Source organism: Staurois parvus, unplaced genomic scaffold (assembly GCF_062004578.1).
Source record: "Staurois parvus isolate SC_StPar_1 unplaced genomic scaffold, SC_StPar_1.0 ptg000011l, whole genome shotgun sequence".
Taxonomy (NCBI): Eukaryota; Metazoa; Chordata; class Amphibia; order Anura; family Ranidae; genus Staurois; species Staurois parvus.
In genome coordinates this window covers 790446-809971 of record NW_028317807.1, presented here as the reverse complement: position 1 = coordinate 809971, position 19526 = coordinate 790446, and the positions used below count along the sequence as shown (strand labels likewise).

General features: G+C 40.0%; 1 protein-coding gene across 2 annotated transcripts in view; it reads left to right on the top strand.

Annotated features, from left to right (window-relative positions):
- The window catches only part of COL3A1 (collagen type III alpha 1 chain), a 126984-nt gene that overhangs the window by 72193 nt on the left and 35265 nt on the right, over positions 1 to 19526 (top strand). For both annotated transcript variants that reach the window (XM_089670019.1, XM_089670012.1), the window contains exons 18-22: positions 808 to 906; positions 1869 to 1922; positions 2525 to 2632; positions 17578 to 17631; positions 17725 to 17823. In XM_089670019.1, the coding sequence (XP_089526145.1) occupies positions 808 to 906; positions 1869 to 1922; positions 2525 to 2632; positions 17578 to 17631; positions 17725 to 17823 (414 nt within the window). The remainder of the gene's footprint in view (positions 1 to 807; positions 907 to 1868; positions 1923 to 2524; positions 2633 to 17577; positions 17632 to 17724; positions 17824 to 19526) is intronic.

Genomic DNA, 19526 nt, shown 5'->3' with positions numbered 1-19526 from the left:
TTTTAAAGAATTGTAAATCATGTATATTATCTATTTAAGACTATGAAAAGTAGCAACAAAAAGAAAAGATTAAACTTTATCAGCGCTCTTTGTCAAATAAGAAGAAATGTGTTTGTACATTGTACACATTAAAGTTGACAAGCTAAAGGAGTGCAATGTTCTCTCCACTTAGTGAAGATATGTAATCTTCAATATTCTAATCATGTGTCAGGAAATTAGGAAAATAGGGATTCACCTTGGATTGGATGAGTGAAGTGAACAACAGCTTCATTGTAGTCTCATTATAAAATTAACCTTGCTAGGTTTCAAGGCACTAACTTTATGTATTATTTACATAATAAATAGTATGCATAGTGTTAATTGTAAGCTCATATGTCATAGGTCTAAATAGTATGGTTACCTGTGGGGCCCATTCACACCTAAACTCCATGCACTACAGTGCCCATATTTAAGTGTATTGAGACACATTAGACAGCCTGTTCAAAACTAATGGGCTGTAACGCATCTCAAAACAAAAAATGTAGGTCTTGCTGCAAATTCAAAGCAGCGCTGATTACATGTTGTAGCATACTGCAGTGTTCTGGAAGTACATTGTAATGCCATTTTAAATGAATGGCGCCGGGGCGCACTAATTAATGCACAGTGTGCCACCGTGTGCATTACTGCAATGCAGTAGTGTGAATGGGCCCTTAAGAATAATGTAATGAGCAAGGCAATTCTTTAATAGTTTTGTTATGGGGCTGAACAATATAAATTGACAGACCTGTTAAGATGTAATTGATTGACTTATTGACTTTATTTTTAAAGGGTCCTGCTGGTATTCCTGGTGCTCCTGGTTTGGCTGGTGCTCGTGGACCTCCAGGTCCCCCTGGTACTAATGGAGCACCTGGTTTAAGAGGTCCTGGGGTAAGTAATGCTAATAGTGAATACTCTACATTATCAGTAACATTGCCATTCTATAGAAAAGGTTTGGAATACATTTTAAGATATGCAGATTTTTCTGAAAGGTATCTTCTTACTAAAGTTTGAATTGTACAATTATTTACTAAGCCTGATAAGGTTTTAGTGGGAAATATTGGAAAAACTGCTCATAGGATGGGCCAAGGGGTGTTAAAGTAACCCTATCCATTCATGCATTCATAATATTATGAAGGTTTATTAGAATATCCCAGGACATGAAGCCCAATTGACTATAGAACATATTTTTTTATAGCAGTAAATGCATCCTTCAATTAATATTTACCAGTGGTAAATTAGTCACTGTATTTGAAGCACCTGCTCCTGGAGAAGTCAACTGCAGTGAATGATTGATGAATGTGAGATTCATTGCTTTAAAAATATTTCCCTAAGTATTTCAAAGTTGGCATTAGGAATACTAATTCTCAGCACTCATACTTACTATACTCTGGGAATTAAAAAAATGCCTCCCCCCCAACACACACACTACAAGAGTCAAAGGCTCCTTGGGTCTAAGAGATCAGGAAAAATCTGTGGTGGCAGACTCCTTCTCTCTGGAACCGCTCCCTTCAATCCTCTTCTATAAGATGCTCCAAGTCATGGCCACGCAATTAAGTCATCAGGTACAATGCAGGGCCAATAACCCTGCATATATGGAGGATGGTAAGAGACCACCCACAAACTGGAGTGGCCATTGTCACAGAGACAGAAAGTAATGGGAAATCCAAAGATTTACAGTTGTCAACAGAGCAGGAGATGAAGGGAAATACTCCAATGAGAACACCTGTTTAGGTGACAACTGTCAAAGACTATATATATATATATATATATATATATATATATATATATATACTGTATAGAGAAATGATTATACTGTAGAACAACATTTTTGTTTCTTGTTATTATTTTAGGGAGAAAGTGGCAAAGATGGTGGGAAAGGAGAGGCTGGTCCAAGAGGAGAACGTGTAAGTATGAGTCTATATCACAATTCTTAGACGTGCCAGATGCCAGGATTGCATGGAAATCACTAATAGCTCAAAATCAATTTCTTACAGATATTGGAATGGGTGCCAAATAATGCATTATATATGCTACACTGTTAAAATCCAATCATTTATTGTAAAATCAGTAAAACATAACTGATTTTGATTTGAGAATACTAGTTTCACAGCCATATATTGCATAACATAAGTATATAAAAATCCTTTACATATGTTTTACAGTGAAATCATTATACATTCCCCTCCTTTTAACATAATTTGGCTTCCAGATTTAATCAGAGTCAAATCGGGGAAATCAATTAGTTGAATCATGACTCGTTTCGTGGGTCTCCATCCCCACTTCCTTAGGTTTGTAAAACTATAGATAACAGTCATAATCCATATCAACAAATGTTATAAATTTATACTTAAACAAGTTTTATCTATTTCTTAATAACTTATGTTGTAAAATAAATGCATTAAGGCTTGGAATCAAGGGCCTGAGGATTGCCATCTACACCAAACCTCCCCCTAGGCTGAAAAAAGGGAATATATATATTTCCTAAATTAATCCTATTTTGTTTTAGGGTGAAGCTGGACCTGCTGGTGCTCCGGGACCTGCTGGAGAAGAAGGCAAAAAGGGGGGTAATGGTGAACCAGGTACTAATGGTCTACCAGGTACACCAGGAGAAAGAGTAAGTTGTATCCCAAAAATGTGATATTTTAATGCTCACTATATTGTTAAACCATACCATTTGAGTACTTTCATATTTTATCATATTTACAAATGCAATATATAGATTTCAAATATAAGTTGAAATAAATATTAAAGTATTATTCAAAGGTCCTAAACCTAAAAGGCTAACACTATAGAATGATCCCAGGCACCAAACCACTTGTGCACACTTAACATATTGTATACATAAATCCAGTAACAAAAAATAATATATTGGTGATCATTAACTAAAGGTTAATAGTCTGTTTACTTTGCAAATTAATTTTCCCTTATGTAGTGAAGATAGGTGAAGCTCTGCTGACTTCCATCATCAAATCATTTGCAAGCAAAAATAATATTTTTCATTCTTCTTGCACCTGATTGGGTATTTTTTGCAGTATGCATTTTCACCACATTCACTAAGGTAAGGACACATTTAATTGCAAATTGAACAGCTCTGTTTCCTTTAGTAATTAATTTTACTAGTTCCCAAGATGTGGTGGTGTATTTGTTTTCTTTTCTTGACTATGCACATGTTTTGCAAGTACAGAAGTATAGCAATTGATCCTGATATCCAGTATCCTTGTAATATACTGTAGGGGAGATTTACTAAAGCTGGTTCACTCAGAATCTGGTGCAGCTGTGCATGGTAGCCAATCAGCTTCTAACCTCAGCTTGTTCAATCAGGCTTTGGCAATAAAACCTGGAATTTGATGGGTTTCCATGCAGAAGTGCACTTGATTTTGCATTCTCCAGCTTTAGTAAAAAAACCCAAGTGTACTTAACTGAAATGAGCTATCTTGTATGAAATATAAAGCCCCTCCTCTCTGTGCAATGTGAGAATGAGAAAAAAAAGAAAAATAATGCTGCCACAATATCTAAGGACTTGTAAATTGAAATATTTAATATGTTTGTTATTGGATTTAGACAACACTAGTTTCCAGTTTTTAAAAACTGGCTTGGTTGTTTTTGGCATGTGAGGTTTTATTGCCAGAAATATTAGAACATTAGCTTGAGACCCAAATAAAATGTACTGCATATGAGCTCACCTTCATCAAAAATAATTAATCACACCTTAATAAATATTGGTCACTTTTTAATCCTTAACTGTAATTGAACCTCTAAATCCAACCTTTAACATAAGCCTTATCCATCTGCCTAACCAATGCTTGACTCTAACCCCTAAAAGTTGTTTGAGCCTATATCCTAAGGCTAAGTTTATACTAGCTTTGTTAGCAGGCTCTAGACAGGCATTTGAGAAGTGTTTTTAACGCTCCTCAAATGCCTATGCAAATTCTACACATAGCAGCACACAGTGCTGTTCACACTGAAGTGTTAGGGTTGCATCACTGCAAAATTGACACCTCATGTCCAGTCAGGAGGAGTTCAGGGCTCCCATTTAAGTCTATGGTGACTGCCAAGCCTGGCAGGCGTTTGTGGGGCATTTGCAAGGTGGTTACGAGGTGTTTGCGGAGCATTAATACCATTAAACTTCATTATAGGCATTTGTAAAACACCTCAAAAATGCGCATGGGGAGTTTAGGGAGCATTTGGAGAGCGTTAAAAGTGCTTCTCAAACGCCTGCTTGTCAAATGCTTGTTGTGGTGGTTTATGTAAGGATATATATTATTTATAAAGGGCGTGTCCCTTTCCCTTAGATGAAATATTACAGTGCCTCCAGCCGTTAAAATACGGCAAATATTTAGTAAACCAATAATTTGGACACCTTGATAATTTGATCACCACTTATTATTATACCTTGAATTCTTTTAGCCAATATGATTTCGTACCATACACACAAAATTTGCCTTATAATAGATAAATATAAAAATTTATTTATGTACAAAAATTATATATATATTAACACAAAACACAAAAGACTGGTGATAAATGAATATTGGTACACACAATCAAAAATATATCCTACCAATGTAAGACACACTAATAATGTCTCTAACTAATTACATCAATCACAAATTTAAATGATATGATATTTATTAAATTTATTAATAATTAATAATTTCGAATATCTCAAAGGTTATATTCTTACATGCCGTGGCCATAGGCTTGCAAGAAGTAAGCCCTTGATATATGATACTCTGGTTATTAATATTCAATAAATTATGAAATATGGAAAAATTTATAATATGGCAATAAACAATTTTTTTAACAGTAACACAGTATCTGACTACATATATCTAACTATCCAATATTGTTGTACTACACTAAGGTAATTTTATGATTCTACACAACAGAGAAAGTAATTAATACAAATCAAATAAACATCTCACCACACCCGGACGTCAGACTAGGCAACTCTCCCGTGGATTTAGCTGGCAGTGGAACGCCTTTAGACTGATATATAGGCAAGTGAGAGATTCAATAGGGGAGAATGTAGGAAGTTATAAGTTTAGAGGTTTAAAGTTTTAGGAAGTTTGAAAAGATGGAAGAGTAGTTATTTCAGCAGAGATCTTCTTCAGATGTCAGGTCTTTCCATGAGGTCTTATGAGGGTTCTTCTTTTTCATGAGGTTTTTTCTTATGTTACAGCACATGGGCTTTTTATATCCACTAGTCCATTGTTCTAAGATACCTTCCCACCAGGCTTCCTGATTGGCTAGTTGAGAAATGTGTGTACATAAGCTATTTCTCACCTGCCCGCCAGGTGGCGGTCATGTATCACAGAACAATGTGAGCATTTGAGATGACTCATACCTTGGGTGGAATCTTCAGGTAATTTCAGGAATAAAATATACGGCTCTATCCAGATATAGCAGTGATCATACCTATGATATTCTAAATAGGGACCATGGAATATAGGTGTATATTCGGTTATTCCTCCTTGAAGTATCATCCTGTTTGTTTCTTGATAAGACATGTAACTAATGCTAGTTTATAATACATCTTACTTCCCATCATCTCAATACTCAAGTTAGTGATATATAGTTCCCATTGCTGAGTATTTAGTGGTGTTTAAAGTCTATGACATCTTATTCATAATCTGTTTTTGTAGTACATTTTTGTAATGATATACAGTGAACTTTTAAACTTAAATGTCCTGAATTTCACCCCTTGGTTTCAGCATCAACATTTCCTCTGTTGTAGGGAAAAAATCTCTGTTTGCCTAGCCCTTGTATCGGACTCATAGTAAACAATTGTTAATGCTTTCACCCTTGGTGAACAATAGTAGATAGTAATAGTTTCAGAGGTTTGTTGGTTCATCACACTCTACAGGTTTTGGTTAAGCTTCCAAACAGTTGAGTTCCCGTCTCATTATTGTTGAAATGTTTACAAGTCAGAGTCCTATGTGTTTGACTTTCTGTAGATGCATTCTTCTCACTTCCATATACAAATAGTCCTTGTTGACAGTTCAAACATCCCATTGTCTTGGAAAAGTCTTAATTCCCTGTTCTCTTCATTTCTTTAACTAGAATTCTTGAAGGTTTAACCAAGACAAAATTAACTCTTAACATCCGGTTCTGCTGAGCTGTTTACTATATAACCTTATATCTTGATAAAAGTCATATTTTTGACATGATTCCAAAAGCCCACAACAAAATCCCCCTTTGTTTTTGGGGTACAGGCACGTGTATAGGGGTTTCTGTATCGAAAAACATGAGTGAGGCTTTTGGGTTAGAGTGATTGTTCGTCTTCTCCGGTGAAGGGAATGAAATAATAAAAAAAAAATTTCCGATGATAAAATGGCAGCGGTCATGCTGGTTGTTCCTCAACTTGACTCGGCGTCTTTAGATGGACACTTCCGATGACGATCCTGGTCTTGTGATGAGGCCGGCCTGGCCTGACACATCCACCTTGGGGTCCATGGGTCCTCCGCACGACAGGTCTCTTAGACGGTCTCCTAGGCGGGTCTTTTCCTCTGGACTGGCCCTTGGTGGCCTGGGACATCAGGTTATCGTCTCCGGATCGATCTCTGGCATCTGGTCTTTCCCACAGGACATTATAGCTTCCTTCTAGGGTCCGGTCATTGACACCTCCGATCGCCGGTCTGGTCATAGTCTGGGCCTTCCTTTCTAAATTATTAAAATGAACAGTTTAAGTATGGGATATACATAAAATTATGTTACTGGATCCTGTAAGGCAAAAGATGAGTTATATGTTTAAAGGAAGTTTAAGAATGATCTCAATATCTCCAGATAGGAATTGGTGGGTTTAGTCTTCCAACAACTGCAATTGAGACTTCGGATGGCAAGCACGTAATTGGTTGATGTGCACCCATCTATCACTGATTTCACCATACCGTGTCACCTGCAATTTATATGCGACCGGAGAGATTTTATCAATGATAGAGAACGGACCTTTCCAAGATGGAAGGAATTTCCGTTCCTTGATCTGGTCTCTTGCAAAGTTGTATAGATAGACCTTGTCACCAATCTCATATTCCTTCTTGGAGGTTTTGAGATCATAGTATGTCTTAGCACTAGTTGCAGCTCTTTCCAAATTTCGCTGGGCAAAGGCAAAAGCATATTGCAGATGTTTACGTAAATCCTCTATGTACTGGTGTGTGGTGGTAGCATTGATCAAATTTTGATCTGTAGTGCGATACAATAAGTGCTGGGGCAGTACCATCCGTCTACCTGTCATCAGTTCAAAAGATGACATTTTTGTAACTGTATTCGGAGTAGCCCTCAACGCCATCAGGACCAGCGGGAGTTTGACATCCCAATCTTTACCTGTTTCCTTAACAAATTTCTTAAGGACATTAACGATGGTCTGATTGTATCGTTCTACACCACCACTAGAGGCTGGCCGATAGGCGATATGCAATTTCCTTTTAACCCCCAAAATTTTCCACAATTTGGCCATCACTTCGCTAGTGAAGTGCGATCCTCTATCAGACTCTATCCTCTGAGGTAAACCAAAACGAGAAAATACATGATTTATTAGCAATGCAGCACATGTCTCGGAGCTATTATTTGGTGCTGGTATACATTCGACATACTTGGTGAATAAACATGTAACTGTTAACATATACCGATTTCCTCGTGAAGATTTGGTTACTGGCCCAATAAAATCCATCTGAAGGTCTGACCAAGGCATACATATCCCCCTCTTCTGGAGAGGTGCTCTGTGAGTTGGCTTGGTAGGTTGAAATTGGGGACATATTAGGCAACCTTGGCAGTATTCCTTCACATCACGTAACATATGAGGCCAGTAGGCATAATCCCGCAGGATCTCATACGTGATCTTCTCTCCACGATGACCGGAAGTGGGAGCATCATGGGCATGCTGTAGCATCAAACCTCTAAATTTAAGTGGGACGACCCATTGTTGTACGCCACCCTTTGAGGTTCGTATCAACAATCCCTGGTATAAAGAGAATTGGGATTTGGATTTCATTAAGATACGTAAATCCTCCTTCCCACTATATACTTCCTTATTTATGGGATTTTGGTTGGGATCTTCTATATGACTATAAAACAAGCCAATTATTGGGTCTTCTTTTTGGGCAGTAATTAAATCCTCACTAGGAGAATCGTGACTCCACTGTAATGCATTCGGATCACCAGCTGTTCTGGCCTGTTGCCTGGTGACAGCTTCAATCTGTACGGTACCTAAAAATTGGTCAATGTCTATCAGTTCACCGGTGATTGCCCCTTCCTTGGCTAGAGAATCGGCCAGATCGTTCCCTTCTTTCTCGGCACCTAGAACCTTGGAGTGGCCTTTGGTCTTCTTGAAGTGCAGGGTGAGATCATTGGACCTTACCAGTTCATCGATGTGACAAAAGAGCTTACCATGTTTCACGGGTTTGTGATTACTCTTGTTCATGTTGTTTCGCTTCCACCTAGGGAAATACTCCACAAAACTATTCCTGACATAATTGGAATCGGTTATGATGGCACACTCTCTGATGTTGAACTCTATAGCCATCTCAACTGCTCTAAGAATTGCAGTAAGTTCAGCAACCTGACTGCTTTTTGGTCCAAGTTTGTATCCCACAGAAATTGGGGTGACACCTTGGGTCCAAACGATTCCAATACCTGCCACTAGTTGGAGCTGTTCCCCATCCTTGTGATGAAAAGCACAACCATCCACATATACACACGGCAGCTGTTTACAGTATTCTTCATCATAAACCTTGTAGGGAGAGAACAGTTGTTCTTCCAGAAAGTCAGTGTCCGGGGCCTCCATAGCAGGCGTAGTTGCGGAACAATCATGGAGCTCGGCTAGGCCCTGGGCTACTGGACTTTCCTTGTTCTGTTTGTACCGAATTTCAAGAGGCCACCCTTGCAAAGACAAAGTCCAAGCAGTGATGCGGCTATTAGACACATTTCCTCCCTTGATACGTTCACTCTTTAAATACTGTAAAGGCTGGTGTGCCGTTTCAACAATGATTCTCTCTCCCTGAATGTAACTGCGAAAATTCTGTAATGCCCACACGGTGGACAATAGAGCTTTTTCACAGTCACTGAACTTTACTTCAACCGGGGACAAAGTTTTACTGGCATAGGCAATCACCTTACTGACATCATCACGTTTCTGGTAAAGAACAGAACTCATACTTACCTGCGTAAACCCTGTCTCTAGATAGAAATTTTTACCCCCTTCGGGATATCCGAGACACGGCGCTTGTGTGAGACGTTCCTTTAATTCCTTCATGGCGTCCTCCTGTTTCTTACCCCACGACCATTCGACATCCTTCTTCAGTAGGTGAAGCAGTGGCTTGCTTATCTCAGCGTAATTGTCAATAAACTTACGCGAGTAGTTTACCATACCTAGGAATGATCTCAATTCTTTAAGGTTAGTAGGGACTTTACAGTTCAGAACCGCCTCAACTTTCTTCTTTTGTGGGTTCAAACCTTCAGCAGTAACTTCATGGCCTAGGAAGTTTACCTTCGTGCGACACCACTGGGCTTTTTGTAAGGACAGTTTAACTCCTGCTGCTTTTAATTGGCCCAGGACATGCCGAAGTTCTGTAATATGTTTGGTCATATCTGTACTTTTGATCAGGATATCGTCCACATATGCCAACGTCCCCCTTTCGAAGGCGTCTGGCATGGCCTTGTGCATGAACACAGCAAATTCATGTCCGGAATTTATGAATCCGAAAGGCATTCTCACCCAACAATATTGTCGATTCCCAAAACTGAAAGCCAGTTTGTATTGGTCTTCCTCACTCACCTTTATGGTCCAATACCCCTGTGCACAATCCAAAGCTGTGAAAACTTGGGATCCTTGGAGCTGGGCGAGACACTGGTCTATGTATGGGACCGGCCATCCTGACATGTACACACGTTTGTTCAGCTGACGGAGATCAGCGCATAAACGCCATTGTCCATTGGGTTTTAAAATACCCAGGATCGGGTGGTTGTAGGAGCTGTGGATGGGCCGAATTATACCCCTTTCATGTAACTTCCTGATAATCTCAGCTAGAGATTCATAGGAAGCTAATGGTAACCTATACTGTCTTACGAATACTGGTGGGGCATCTGGATCTGTTTGGATCCTAGCGATGTGTAGGTCAGTAGTCCCACAATCGTAAGAATCCTTGGCAAAGATCTCTTGGAATTCAAGGAGAAGCTCTCGGAGCAATTGTCGGTCGAGATCACTGGCACACGCGTCGGCGAGGGCCACCATCTCTTCCACTAACTCCTTGAATCCAGGAAAGCTTTCCGGCTGACCTATCTCATATGCCTCTTCAAGTTTCGTGGTGAGGTCATTGGGTATGTGATGTGTGTGTGTGTTCTCCTGCCATCCAGGTTCTTTGGGGTACTCTTGTTCTTTGATTGGGTGATCAAAGACAATTGATGTCTCTTCGATTCGACAGGTGCCATCTTTAGAATCGAATGGATAAATGGACTCTATGGTGAAAATACCCTCTGGTAATGAATGGAATGTTTGTTCAATTAATTGTTCCTCCGACAAATATTCATCGGGGATGAGTCCAATCACCTGGTTAGTAACCCCAAAGGTATAATATTCAGTCTCTACCGCTAGACCAATAAGGGTCTCTTTGGGTAAGACGATGTCCTGATTGGACAGATTATGTACGTAAATGTACATCGGGGATTGATGTGTGTTGACTAGGGGCGTGTGTGTAATGTTCAGTCCCTCCCCCTGCATTTTATGGGAGAGGCATACTAATGCATCTGACCCCTTCAGTCTATGTCCCTTTTTAACTTGGATGGGGAGTATGAAATTATTTATGCCCTTAGGAATTGTAATCTTTTGGGCTACCTGGACTTCAACAGCATAAGGCATCTGTTGCTGGGATTTTAAAGCTAAGTCCAGATTTTGGTATTTTTCGGGGTCCCCCTTTAGTCGACTCCATAAACAGTCATTAATTAGGTCGACTTGCATTGCAAAGCGATGTAATACATCGTTGCCAAAATAAATTTTAGTTTGGGGATTATCCAAGACTAGGAACACATGGGCGGCTGTTTTGTTTCCTACAGTGACGTTTAAGAGACACCTAGCCATTGAATTGTGATCATCAGAGTCATCAAGGGAGTCTGAATTCCAATGACGCTGAGGTGTGGAGAAACGGATCATTTCCATTTCGGTCAGGTGTTTTATCAACCCATGGCTTACAAAGCTGTGTTCCTGTCTCAAATCTAGTTTGGCATATTTTGACCTATTAAGACCATTTATCCGGATGGGGATAAACAAGTCGCTGTTAACCCTTTCAATACTTGTCAAGAATTGGGTGTGATCTCCCCCTTTTCTTGGTTTATCCTCCTGATGAAAAGATATCGTAAGGATGTCATCTTGGAGGGAAATATCTTTGATTTTATCTTGGGGAATTCTATAAATGTGTTCCTCATCTCTTCTGATAGGGTTACAGTCATCAGGTTTGATAACCGTTACATCAGGAAGTTGGCTGTTCCTGAAATGGATTTCTAATGATCCAGGCCTTTCTTCCACCAGGTGGCAGTGTTGTCGGGAATGGGGAGTTTTAAGTTTCCCATATTTAATTGGGGTATTTACCTGTGACCACAGGACTTGGTTCACACAATCAACTATGGTGTTCAGCCTTTTTAGGAAGTCCATCCCAATTATCATGTGGTGCTGTGATATGCTAGCAATGATGATGGGGTGTCTCAGTTCCTTATTACCCAGTTTCAGTTTAAGCCAGGCGGTACCCATGACTTGTAAAGGGTCTCCACCTACACCAATCAATGAGCTGTCAAAACTTTTAAGTCTTGGCTTGGTGGGCATGACATTCGCCACTTTGTCAAAATGCTCCTGTGACATGATGGTTGCTTGGGATCCAGTGTCTATTAAGCCGACAATCGAAAGATCACTGGCATCCTGCACCTGCACCGTGGCATAATATCTCCCATCAGATTCAGTCAGCTCACACATGAAATTAGTGTGGTTGAAGATCTGTGGGCCCTTCAATAACATATGACTGGCTCTTATCTCACCGCATGTGGTGGACACATTACCCTTATCCTCCCTGGTGGGATTCTTGGACTGTCTCAAGACAGAAGCACAACTAGAAGTTGGTGCTCCGTCTGGCTTGTCAATCCCGACGACTTCCGATGCCGCGACTATATTAGGGGCAATAGATGGACACTGAAAAACAGGAGAATCATTAATAACCAACAACTGGTCCCCCTTTGCCTGAGAACTAGCTTCTCCATTAGTAGGCGTGTCAGGGACGGGGCACACATCTCCTGTCATTTGACTCAGTGTCCTCCCCTGTTGGTTTAAGGCTTGGTTGCCTGTTAATTCTGTGACCCTTGGTTGGTCACAGGAGCTGCTCCTAAAAAAGGATTGGATGGAAATTGAGTGACAAGCCTGTCCATTTGTTCAGCCATTTTGCTGACCTGTGCCTCTATTTGTCCAATACGCTCAGAGGAGTCATTCTGTTGATTCTCCCTCTTCTTATACTTGCGCTTGTATTTTGGACGAGACTGGTAATGAGACTCAGAGTCAGAACTACTGCTCTGGTCCCGACGCCATTGTTCTCTCTGAGGTTTTGGGGTCTCCCTGTTATTAAAGGGAGCCTGGGGTACTGTATCCCCCCTTCGAGCCTGAGGGTGTTCTTGGCGTGGAGGAAATCTTTGGAAATCGGAGTTTTTATTAAAATTGGGATTCTTATTGTAATTATGGTTCCTGTTGAAATTGGGGTTCCCATAAAAATTCCCATGTTGGTTTTGGCGAGGATAATAGAACCTCTGAGGATACCATTGCCTCCTTTGATTTTCATCACTGTACTGGCCCTTACCATACTTTTTATTCTTCTCACTTCCACTACCGTAGTTCCCTGGCTTTTGTCTATCCTTTCTCACCCACTGGTTTTGGGGTGCAAAGTTATGGACCTCCTTCACTTGCTGGGCTTGAGGTACAAATCTAGGGGAACCATTGGTTTTACCCCCACGGACTACTTCCGCATATGATTTCTTCTCTGCCTGCACATTTGGATTTGGAGGGGAAACGGTAGTGGCTGCTACTATCTTGGGGCTATTTTTAGGTTCTCTTTTTATCCCGCCCTCACTGGACTGTTGGATCGAGAATAAATAGTCACTCTCTCTTACCAACCAATCAAGAGAGCATCCCTTTCTGTAATCCTTTGCAAGTCCCAATTTTATGTAAGCAGGTAATGCTTCATAGAATAGTGTCTTGAATTCTGGCTGGTTAGGATTGGGATCCTTTTCAGCCAGGAAATAGGCATTTCTGAGGACAGCCAGAAATTCTGCAGGGCTTTGGTGAGGACCACACTTTAAATTGTAGGCCGCAGCCTTGGCAGAGGTTACAGTTTTATAAGGCCCAAATTCCATGTGGCACTTATGTTTAACCTCTCTCCAGGACTGATTGGAATAGGCCCTCAAGGTCTCAAAGAATTGCCGGTATTTCTCCTCAAACACCCATGGCAGCAATTCTATTTTGGTGTGGTCATCTCTAATGCCCAGAATCTCTAACGTCTGTTCATATGTTCTCATGTGTTCGGTGATCTCAAGGGACCCTTTCTTAGAAAACATAGGAACAGTGTCCTTCAGGAACTTAATAACCTTTGGGGTGTCATATCTCCTGAATGACCCCTGGGATTTCCCTTCCTGCCTATATGAAACCTCATATTTTTCTTCAGAGCGCTCTGGAGTGTATCTTGAAAGCCTAGGAGGTGACCTATATTCTGACCCTGACTCACTATCAGATACTTCGCTGTGATGCGGGTATCTCCGCTCATCAGCCTCTGGCTTGACTGGGTTGGTCCGTCTTTGGACCCCAGAATTTATTTGGGCCGTCAACCTTATAATCTGCTCCTCCAGAGTTTTCTGCTCAGATTTTATCAAGGTAAGTTCTGACTGGTCATGCTTATCCCCTGGGTGAACTTTAATTTTGACAGGAGATAACCTCTCTGATCTGAAGTACTCCACCTCATCTTTTAAGTCCTGATACTTCTTTTGAAGTTGTTTTAATTCCTGAAAGTTTCTTTCATACAGGTCCTGAGCACTTCGAAAGTCTCCGACCAATCTATCATAATGTTTCTCGGATTCGTCTAAACGAATACCGGCATGACCAAGCTTCCCTTTCAAAGACTCAATGTCCTGATTTTTGCTTTCTAACAAGAGGCGGGCCTCTGACAACTCTTCCCTTAGAATCCTGGTCTGCTGGGCAGCTCCAGCGGTCATGAACCATAACATGGGCCAAGCTTCTAGGAGAAGTCTGTCACGGCCTCTATCACTTTCTGCTCCAGCAAATGCCATTAAAAACCCAACAACCTGGCCCTTTTGGTTAAACAGGTCCTCAAAGGTGCCCATGGCCTGCTCTTTCTCTTCATCCACAAATTCATTATTGCTATCCCCCAAATTCAATTTCTTGCGGAGATAATTTATTACTTCATTTTCAACATACTTCTGCCAAGCACCGGCAGCTTTCCGAGCTGGCTTCATAACTTCCTGCTCAATGCCTTGAGCCGCCATATTTTCCTCGTTATGCTTGGAAGAGGTGGATCCGTGATTACTGGATGCCATTTTGATACAAAATATATGTTTGATAAAGTGTACAAATATACAATCACCAGTGCGTTTTGTGTTATGGTACGATTTCTATGGATCTCAGCAGTGCCTCCAAATTTATGTTGTGGTGGTTTATGTAAGGATATATATTATTTATAAAGGGCGTGTCCCTTTCCCTTAGATGAAATATTACAGTGCCTCCAGCCGTTAAAATACGGCAAATATTTAGTAAACCAATAATTTGGACACCTTGATAATTTGATCACCACTTATTATTATACCTTGAATTCTTTTAGCCAATATGATTTCGTACCATACACACAAAATTTGCCTTATAATAGATAAATATAAAAATTTATTTATGTACAAAAATTATATATATATTAACACAAAACACAAAAGACTGGTGATAAATGAATATTGGTACACACAATCAAAAATATATCCTACCAATGTAAGACACACTAATAATGTCTCTAACTAATTACATCAATCACAAATTTAAATGATATGATATTTATTAAATTTATTAATAATTAATAATTTCGAATATCTCAAAGGTTATATTCTTACATGCCGTGGCCATAGGCTTGCAAGAAGTAAGCCCTTGATATATGATACTCTGGTTATTAATATTCAATAAATTATGAAATATGGAAAAATTTATAATATGGCAATAAACAATTTTTTTAACAGTAACACAGTATCTGACTACATATATCTAACTATCCAATATTGTTGTACTACACTAAGGTAATTTTATGATTCTACACAACAGAGAAAGTAATTAATACAAATCAAATAAACATCTCACCACACCCGGACGTCAGACTAGGCAACTCTCCCGTGGATTTAGCTGGCAGTGGAACGCCTTTAGACTGATATATAGGCAAGTGAGAGATTCAATAGGGGAGAATGTAGGAAGTTATAAGTTTAGAGGTTTAAAGTTTTAGGAAGTTTGAAAAGATGGAAGAGTAGTTATTTCAGCAGAGATCTTCTTCAGATGTCAGGTCTTTCCATGAGGTCTTATGAGGGTTCTTCTTTTTCATGAGGTTTTTTCTTATGTTACAGCACATGGGCTTTTTATATCCACTAGTCCATTGTTCTAAGATACCTTCCCACCAGGCTTCCTGATTGGCTAGTTGAGAAATGTGTGTACATAAGCTATTTCTCACCTGCCCGCCAGGTGGCGGTCATGTATCACAGAACAATGTGAGCATTTGAGATGACTCATACCTTGGGTGGAATCTTCAGGTAATTTCAGGAATAAAATATACGGCTCTATCCAGATATAGCAGTGATCATACCTATGATATTCTAAATAGGGACCATGGAATATAGGTGTATATTCGGTTATTCCTCCTTGAAGTATCATCCTGTTTGTTTCTTGATAAGACATGTAACTAATGCTAGTTTATAATACATCTTACTTCCCATCATCTCAATACTCAAGTTAGTGATATATAGTTCCCATTGCTGAGTATTTAGTGGTGTTTAAAGTCTATGACATCTTATTCATAATCTGTTTTTGTAGTACATTTTTGTAATGATATACAGTGAACTTTTAAACTTAAATGTCCTGAATTTCACCCCTTGGTTTCAGCATCAACATTTCCTCTGTTGTAGGGAAAAAATCTCTGTTTGCCTAGCCCTTGTATCGGACTCATAGTAAACAATTGTTAATGCTTTCACCCTTGGTGAACAATAGTAGATAGTAATAGTTTCAGAGGTTTGTTGGTTCATCACACTCTACAGGTTTTGGTTAAGCTTCCAAACAGTTGAGTTCCCGTCTCATTATTGTTGAAATGTTTACAAGTCAGAGTCCTATGTGTTTGACTTTCTGTAGATGCATTCTTCTCACTTCCATATACAAATAGTCCTTGTTGACAGTTCAAACATCCCATTGTCTTGGAAAAGTCTTAATTCCCTGTTCTCTTCATTTCTTTAACTAGAATTCTTGAAGGTTTAACCAAGACAAAATTAACTCTTAACATCCGGTTCTGCTGAGCTGTTTACTATATAACCTTATATCTTGATAAAAGTCATATTTTTGACATGATTCCAAAAGCCCACAACATGCTATAGGGGCATTTGGTAAGAGTTAGAAATTAGTGAAGTGTGAATGAGCCCTTATTAACTTTGAAGTCAAGTAAAGTCAGGTCAAATGTATATTATCACAGTGATAGATACATGTGATAGCATCATTACATTTTTTCACAATACTTGCAATCATATGTCAATTGCTCACCTACATTGCTGGGTGGGTTGTAGGCCTGCCAATGCTTCATGCAGAAATTCTGTAACCTGCACTACAAGTCTAAGGTCTTGTTCACATCATATGTGCATAGAAACTGATGGAAAAACACATAGATTTGACTTACTGTACTGTACGCAGAGAAGTGTGTTTTTCTTGTCAAGTACATGACACCCTAACACTGCTGTCATGCAAGTTTTTTTTTCTCTGCACAGATGCAATATAAGTTCTCTGAAAGGGCACAAAGAAAACCTTTGTTTTCTATGTATCCTGTTCACACAATGTTCATGTCATGGGAGTTTTTCTTCTGTGCAGCATAAATACACAGATGATTCCAGTGTTGTGATGTGCCCTTGCAGAGACAGGTGCATAAAACACATGTCTCTGCACATATGTGTACATTTTAGCATTTTAGTAGACATAAAAATACAAACCACTATGTGACAAATCTTGAACATATTTTGAAATTCTTTTTTTGTGACTCTGTAAATGTACATTGCTGAAATACAGAAATAGTTTGAACATTTTGCTCAAAATGATTTCATTTCGAAAATGTGAACTAAATAATATAAATTTAGATAGTGTAGCATTGTTTTACAGCACAAGACAATCATACACATAAAAACACACAAATGCACCTTATAGGGGACAATACTAATTAGTTGAAAAATACTAACAGAAATGCATTTCATTAATGAGTAAACATTTTATATAGATGTCCAATTTACAATTCTTTTGTGACGTTTTAGGGTACACCAGGTTTCCGGGGTCCCCCAGGTAGCAATGGAATTCCAGGTGAAAAGGTATTTGCAGAGATCCTTCTCAATCACTATTCTATTAATTATGAAATGATGTTATAGTTTTTAAGCCATTACAACTATCCATGTATTAATTAGGGACCTGCTGGAGAACGTGGAGCCCCAGGCAGCACTGGACCAAGGGGAAATTCTGGTGAATCTGGTAGAGATGGACTGCCGGGGTCACCAGGAATGAGGGTAAATATAAAAGTCCCTTCTTCTATGTATTTATTTCCATACTCGGCCACTTCCGTTGCTCTGAAAGGTGGAAATTAACAAAAGAAGAGAAAAAAGTGGAAGAAAACAAAAATAACAGTCAACGAGAAACTTTGTGTGAACTTAATCACTTCAACGGGTAGGGGTTCAGAGCCGAGAGGTGCAGCATAATAATGGATGTCTAGGTGTACAGCAGGTAGGCAACAAAGAATTATAAGGCACAGGAGAAAGCACAGCGAGGAATCTCATCCCGCTATTTGTTCCCATTTAGGAGGTATTTTGCTGGGAGAACTTTTGGTAGGAATTGGGATGTCATCCACCGGTAGGAGGTCCCACTTTTTGGCTAGTTGGAACCCCTCCGCCTCAGATTTGACCGTTATCACACGGTTCTCTTTAGTGATAAGTAGTTTGGTAGGGAAGCCCCTATGCTATTTGATTTCATTGTTGCGCAGCAATTTCGTAAAAGATAGTAACTTTTTGCGGGCTAGTATGGTATGTTGAGAGAGGTCAGTGAACAGGGAGATCCCAGTGTAGGGGTCTGGGAGCGGGTTGTTTTTTCGGGCGAATAGCATGAGTTCCTCTTTAACGTGGTAGAAGTGGATTCTCGCTATCGTATCTCTTGGGACATGAGCTGGAAGAAAAGAGGGCTTTGGCAGTCTGTGGGCCCTGTCTACTACTACTTCTTTATTCGGAGTATGAGGCAGCAGAGCAGAAATCATTTGATGAATGTATTTGCGTAGTTCAGCATTAGAGATGTTTTCGCCGATACCCCTGAATTTAATATTATTTCTGCGGGATCGGTCTTCTAGATCCACCAATATCGCCTTTAGTGCTGATAAGTCATCTTCAACGTCATTATGTGCGTCCACTAATTCGTTATGGGCTTTGGTGAGTTCCCCCATTTTAGTTTCCACGTGAGGTACTCGTTCGCCCATACATTCAATATCCTTGTTAACTTGCGATACAAAGCCCATCATATCTTTATGCAGGGAGCCTTTAAGTGAAATTAACATATCTTTCATTACTGCAGTCGTAAGGGGCAAGGATTCTGAAGGATAATCCTCCAGATGTTCCACAAACTCAGTAGTGGAATTATGTAGGGATGCATTTTGCAGACTATCATTCCCATGCTGTGCCTCTGGGGAGCAGCGTTGCTTTTGTTTTTGTGGACTGCTGTTGGGGGGAGGACTGTGCAGAGCCTGTAGTCTGTGCTGGGCTAGAGGAGTGCAGTGGAGAGGGGCTGACATCCTCTCACACATGTCTCCGGATCCCCGGAGAGGGACAGAGAACTGCGCCATCTTGAGGAGAGAGGCCTCCTGCCGGAGTGAAAAACTCCGTCAATTTGCGGGGCCCCTCCTTATTTTTACGCTTCCCCATTATGTTCTCCGGGTGCCCCCCTGCTTCCGAGGGCTTACTGTGTGGGTGGCGGGTTTCCCCACTGACACCTGTCGCTCAGCTGTGCTGCGGATCTCGGCTTCTCCAGGAGCTCCGTCAATGAGCAGCCATCTCCCTCCGTGGCCGGCCACGCCGTCCCCTCTTCTATGTATTTATAATCATAATTAGCATCTATTATATATTACCATAGCATTTTGAATTGTATAATATATGAAATATATGCGTAAATACCTTTTTTTTATTTTGGCGTACAAAGGTCAAATATAAGGAAATACTATAAACATGAATGG